This window comes from Chelonoidis abingdonii, chromosome 1 (genome assembly GCF_003597395.2).
Source record: "Chelonoidis abingdonii isolate Lonesome George chromosome 1, CheloAbing_2.0, whole genome shotgun sequence".
Taxonomy (NCBI): domain Eukaryota; kingdom Metazoa; phylum Chordata; order Testudines; family Testudinidae; genus Chelonoidis; species Chelonoidis abingdonii.
This window is the reverse complement of record NC_133769.1, coordinates 104,414,299-104,420,298: the sequence shown is the minus strand read 5'-3', so window position 1 is coordinate 104,420,298 and position 6,000 is coordinate 104,414,299. Positions and strand designations below refer to the sequence as shown.

Genomic DNA, 6,000 nt, shown 5'->3' with positions numbered 1-6,000 from the left:
TCTGATGAAGTGGGTATTCACCCACAAAAGCTCATGCTCCAAAACGTCTGTTAGTCTATAAGGTGCCACAGGATTCTCTGCTGCTTTTAATGTTAAGTAGTACCTTAAGCTGTAGCTGTTTATCATAGTTAGTATTCTGCTTTACATTTTCAGTTCTGTACACTGTCTATTTTTTTAAGCACATAAACAGTGTTAGTAATGGCATACTTTTCAGTCAATGTTAAAATAATCTATATATGATTTGGGTACAGCATTTAATATGTTACTAAAGCACTAACTAAATAAAAATTTCTTTCAGTAATGCAATCAACCTTTTAAGCAATATTCCAGTTTCTTGTTTGGATGTTCTCATTAGTCCATCAACCCAGGAAGAAACAGTTTTGAAATATAATGGTATGAATATGGATGCCATTCAAGTGTTGCTGGATTTCATGGAGAAAAGAATAGACAAGGTATGTGTGACGCTGAAGGTCTTCACAAAAGGAATGCCTCTAGGTAAGAGTAGAAATGAGCTTGAATCAGAACTCCAGATCCATACACCTTCCTCCCCTACTCTAGAACTTTAAAACGTCAAGGGCTGGGAATGATGAAGTTCAGTAATTTTGCAGGTCAGACTCATTCTGGAATTTGAAAGTTCATATAACAACAATATTAATGTAGAAGTCTTCATAAATTTATGAAAAATGTCAAGAGGCATGTGATGTATTAAAGTAAAACACGTCTTTCATTACACCACTATTAAAATAACAAGGAAAATTGAAGCTCAGAATATCCCACTCAATCATAGAATTTATTTACAGATGATAAAACCATACTGATTTCCAAACCAGTTTCTAATGTGATGTTGATTCTGGATCCCCTGAACACAGTAAAGTTTAAAACATGGTTGTGGTTATAAAAAGTGACAACTGTGTGTGGGCAATAGATGGGAACATTTTGCCTCTTGAGGTTGAGATGTTTTGTCAATAAAATAAGACTCTTTATTTCTGTTAGCACTGCAGAGAATACCATCTACGTATAGAAAAGCAAGGTCAGCAAAACTTGACCTGGGCCGAGTTCAGCAGATAATTTTAAATATATGCTTGAAGTTCTGATGCAGTGCTCACTGAGTTTTGGATTAAGCCTAAATCCTTTGCTGAACAAAATGTGTTGAAGTAAAGTGAATCCAAAACACAAAACTGAAGGCTGAAACTCCACCATTAAATTATGCATTGCACATAATGTTCAAAATACAAAGCAGTTGTAAATATTTTTATGACCTCCAAGGGAACTAGGTTGTCTTGAAAGCCAGTTTTAGTCTGAACATTTGCAGTTTATGTAACAGTCCCTTTTTGAATTACTGAATGGAGCATCTGAAATTATGGATTTCAGGGAGAATTTTGGTATTGTGTTTACATAATTGTTTGTTCAAATTGTGTGTAGTAGTATATTTTCATAATGAGATTTTCTGTGCAAAGATTTAATTTAGAGAGAAACTTTATGTAAGATTATTATTAAACCCTGGAAAGAAAAGATTTTAATGAAAATGCTGTCCCTGCAGTGAGTGGTGAGACTAGCAACAGTTTATATGTTGATGACATTTTAAAAAAATTTTTATTATACTGAGAAGGAAAAAACTTTGTCATTGCAAACATAAGAATTATTCTTTTCCACTTGACTGTATACTAAACTAGCCTTTATTTATTTATTTATTTATTTATTGTAAAGTTTCAAGCAAAGCACACTCATACTGAATGCATATAATATATAAAATATAATCTTGTCTGACTCTTGTAATTCCGCTAGTGTTTGGGTTGTTTTTATAATTCCACTTTAGGGAAGCAGCTACAGAGAGGGTCTGACTCCAGTTCTCAGTTTACTAACAGAATGTTGCCGAGCTCATCGGAACATCAGAAAGTTTATCAAAGCTCAGGTAAGATTCAGATATAAATTTAGAAGTCTGAAAATAAAACATGCAGCAAGATCTTTCAGGCTTCTAGAGCACAGAGAAACTTATGCTTGAATATAAAGCAACTTGTATTTTAACATTTCTCTTAAAGTTGTCTCTATCCATAAGCAACTGCAAGGTCTGTTACCTTCTGTCAACTCAATGACCAAAAACACTTTACATTTAAGTGTTTTCCGTGCAATGTCATCATTTGATTTCAAAGTAATATAAAGGGAATGAACATTAATGTCACCTTATAAATGCAGGATAATGACTTAAATCATTAAATAGCTACATTCATCTGATGAAATGGGTATTCACCCACGAAAGCTTATGTTCCAATACTTCTGTTAGTCTGTAAGGTGCCACAGGACTCTTTGTCGACATAAATCATTGTATCAGCAAATAAAAATCCAACAATAAAATATTTGACCAGACTGAAGAACTTTAAATTCTCCTTCAAATTAAAAATACAAAATGTAAGACTTGGGATGTAACCTCAAGGCACCTCTGTAATGATAAAATATACAGAGGGGGACTGGACAAATTGTTTCAATTATAAGAAGGATGCCTGGGTCCTTGGCTTAATTTGATTGCATGGGCCCAGCTTCCATGGTTTATGCCACAGAGCCTTCAATTCAGCAACATGAGGGCAGAGTCTGAGGCTGTGGTGTATGAGACAGGAGGACTTTTTTTCAAAAGAACCTAATGGGACTTGTGCACCTAAATCCATTAGCCACTTCTGAAAAATGGCCCCATAATTAATAAAATAGCACTACAACTGTATGGAAGCCAGTCAGTCCATCAGTGTTTTGGTGCCCTTCAGCTGAGCTTTAGTCCTAAATTACAGTACATCCAACAGAAATGAATCCATAGTGTTGGAGCTTTAAGACTTAACTGCTGTATATAAATTGTATTCCCAAGGTGAAATTCATCCCTATGCAGAGGGCTAGCTCAAGGCTTGTGCACCGTTTAAGTTCTTAAAATAGGTCTTAAGTGGAGCATGAGCCCCGTGCTGGTCCTCTGCATGGGGGTGAATTTCATCCCATGTTCAAAAATTCAAGTTTTTTTTTGTAACTTCTGCAATTTTAACTTTAACTATCTGCTAAAGTGCAATGGAAAAACTTTCAAAATGCTCCCCTGCCAAGCAAGAAGGAAACAGAATAGAAATTGAGTCCCAGCTGCATCACTATCTCCTGTGGCCACTCCTAGGATGATGCAGCTTCCAAATTACACCCTACTCAGGGCTGTGACTGAAATCATAGTCTAGGTCTTTATATTCTACCACGTATCTTGTCTGCATCTTTTCTTCTCCCCTCGCGCGCCCCCCCCCCTTTCTTTTCCTTAGGGGCCTTTAAATGAAAACCTGGTCTTTTACTTTCAAGAAATTGGCATTTGCTGCATATTCCCCACCTGAGCCCATGTTCTTTTGTTTGACAGTCATCTCCCTAGGAACATGTTTTGATTATTACACACAAATTACATTAAAGGTACACTACTGAGGTTGTGAAGTCAAGCACTCAAAAGTTAGGAAATGTCAGAATTAAGATTGCCTAATTACATGATCATAATGCGTAAGCCCAAAAGGGCCAAATTAAGAGTGCACAGGCAACCTTTATTATGGCATTTCCCAACTTTTGAGTGCTTGACTTTGCATCCTTAGTCATGCTTCTTTTAATGCAGTTTTTTGTGTGTAATTCCCATGGTTCTTAAAAAAAGCAAACAGAAAAAAACAAATTCCATCATGTGGAATCATATTGACACCCACGTGACTCATCAGCAGGGTTGGAACCTTTGGATCCACTGTGCACATCTCTGCTACTTGAGCTAAGAGAGTAACTGATCTGAATAGTAAGTTGTCATCCTTCATGTGGATTAGCACTAGAGGGGGATGAGACTCACACTTTGCCATTGAGTTTCACAGATACTTGCTGATAGCAGAAGGATGGTGAGACTCAGGAATCTTGGATTCCATTCCAAGGTCTGGAAGAGTGTTTGCTTGTTCTAGTGGGCACAAGCTCTTCTGCCCATTTCCCCCTCAGCCCCATCCCCTTCAACCTTTTGTTGTCTGTGCTGTCTTCCCATTCCCTGACATCTTCTCCTAGTCCCATTATCCTTGCCTTTTCCTTGCCTTCCCAGTCCCTGTCTCCCCTCCTCAGGCATCTCACCTCTATCCCAGTCTCCTTTTTCAGCTCCTAATCCAATCAATTTCTCTCTCTTCTCCCCGCCTCTGCCCATACCTTACTGGCTCCCAGTTCTAGTCTCCCTCCCTGATCTCCTCATTTCTATCTCATTGTTCCCCCGCTCTGGCTCTTTTTGGAAAGAAAACTACTGGAGACGTAGGCTAGAAGAGGGGAAACAAATGTATTCTAAGCCAGGAGTCTTGTTCAGTCGTCTGTGGAGGTCCTAGGAAACCCATGCAGCTAGCTGGGCTCTAGTCACCTTTTGGAAGATAAGCTATCTGCAATATAAAGCCTACTTATAAACTTGCCACTGCTTTGCTTGGGTAGGATTTAAGATTGTTCCATATATATTTTTTTCCCCAATAAATCAACATTTTCAATGTTTTTCCTTTCCGTGTACTGTATTAACTTCTGCCAGGAATGTATGGTGTTTTCACTTTTTTCTTTTCATGACACTAGGTATTGCCCCCATTAAGAGATGTATCAAATCGTCCTGAAGTTGGCACAACAGTGAGAAACAAACTTGTGCGCCTTATGACACATGTCGACCTTGGAGTAAAGCAAATTGCTGCAGAATTCCTTTTTGTCCTTTGTAAAGAGAGAGGTATAAATCCAATTTTATTTCTTTCATTTTATTCTAATTACAGCAAGACTTTAGGAAGGACTTCTTATTTCTGTAACCCTCCCAATTCCAGATATGTCCTTTAGTTTAAAAGTACTTCAGAGTGGTAGCCGTGTTAGTCTGTATCACCAAAAACAAAGAGGAGTCCTTGTGGCACCTTAGTACTGCTTGTGATACTGCTAAAATCATGCCTAATGTTTTTCATCGTTAATCAAATACACCTCCACCCCGATATAAAGCTGTCCTCAGGAGCCAAAAAATCTTACTACATTATAGGTGAAACAACTTGCTTTGATCTGCCGGATTTCTCCTTTTTAAATGAAACTAACACCTTTTAATGGCCTAGTTAATTTTGTGTTGGTGGAAGTGTGTCTTTCAAATATCATCTTTAAAAAAGACAGAAAATCAAATTTTAATTGCCTTCCAGAGATCTGTGGCTTCAGTTAAGAAGAACAGGAGCCCTAGTTGACAAGATTATTGCTGGGTGCTTCTGAGACAAACAGGAAGACAGGAGTCAATGCCTCAAAGATGTAACATAATTTACTGGAAATAAATTCAGTTCAGACTAAATACCTTGATTATCCAAACTCTCTCCTGACACACATTATTTAATGGTGGTTTTCCTTTTCAGCAATATGCTTTATGAGCTCTTCAAACTGTAAAACAAGTGTTTTCAAAGTTTGACATCTAGTGAAAAATCTAGTACCAATTCAGTAAATAATGTTAAAGTATATCTGTAATTACATAGCTAGTCTATAATACAGCAACCTATAGTAAAAAATTACTTTGAGCTTTTCTCATCATATATAAAAATCATTTATAAATCTATAATCTCTTAATTTGATAAATTTACCGAAAATTATAAGACCTGTCACTAGAATTTTTGGTTTATCATGGAATTGATAGTGGCAGAACAAGCTTCTTTACACTGCCCTGCTAATCTGCTTGAACCTAGGTGTAAAAGTTTAGGTTGTGTGTGTGGCAAATTGCCGGTATTGTTCTCTGGGTCTCGCGCTTTCTCTTCTCTGGGGTAGGTTCAGGGCGATATTGCTTGCCTCTGAACCAGTTCTTAATCACTCCCCTAGTGTCCTTGGAGGAGGGGAGTGGAGAGGGAGGGACTGGGCCCGCCCTCTACGCCAGTCCACCAGGGCCCTGTGGATTGTGGAGACCAGACTAGCGTTTTCCTGGGTTCTTCCCTCTCCAACCGTAGTGTGAAGGCTCTGCCTTTCTATACAAGCCTGTGCCTTATAGTGTCTAGTTGCTTCCAT

General features: G+C 37.9%; 1 protein-coding gene across 2 annotated transcripts in view; it reads left to right on the top strand.

Moving 5' to 3' along the window:
* Positions 1–6,000, top strand: part of RIC8B (RIC8 guanine nucleotide exchange factor B) — a 53,642-nt gene that overhangs the window by 31,477 nt on the left and 16,165 nt on the right. For both annotated transcript variants that reach the window (XM_075068679.1, XM_075068681.1), the window contains 3 exons: positions 299–452; positions 1,817–1,912; positions 4,570–4,714. In XM_075068679.1, the coding sequence (XP_074924780.1) occupies positions 299–452; positions 1,817–1,912; positions 4,570–4,714 (395 nt within the window). The remainder of the gene's footprint in view (positions 1–298; positions 453–1,816; positions 1,913–4,569; positions 4,715–6,000) is intronic.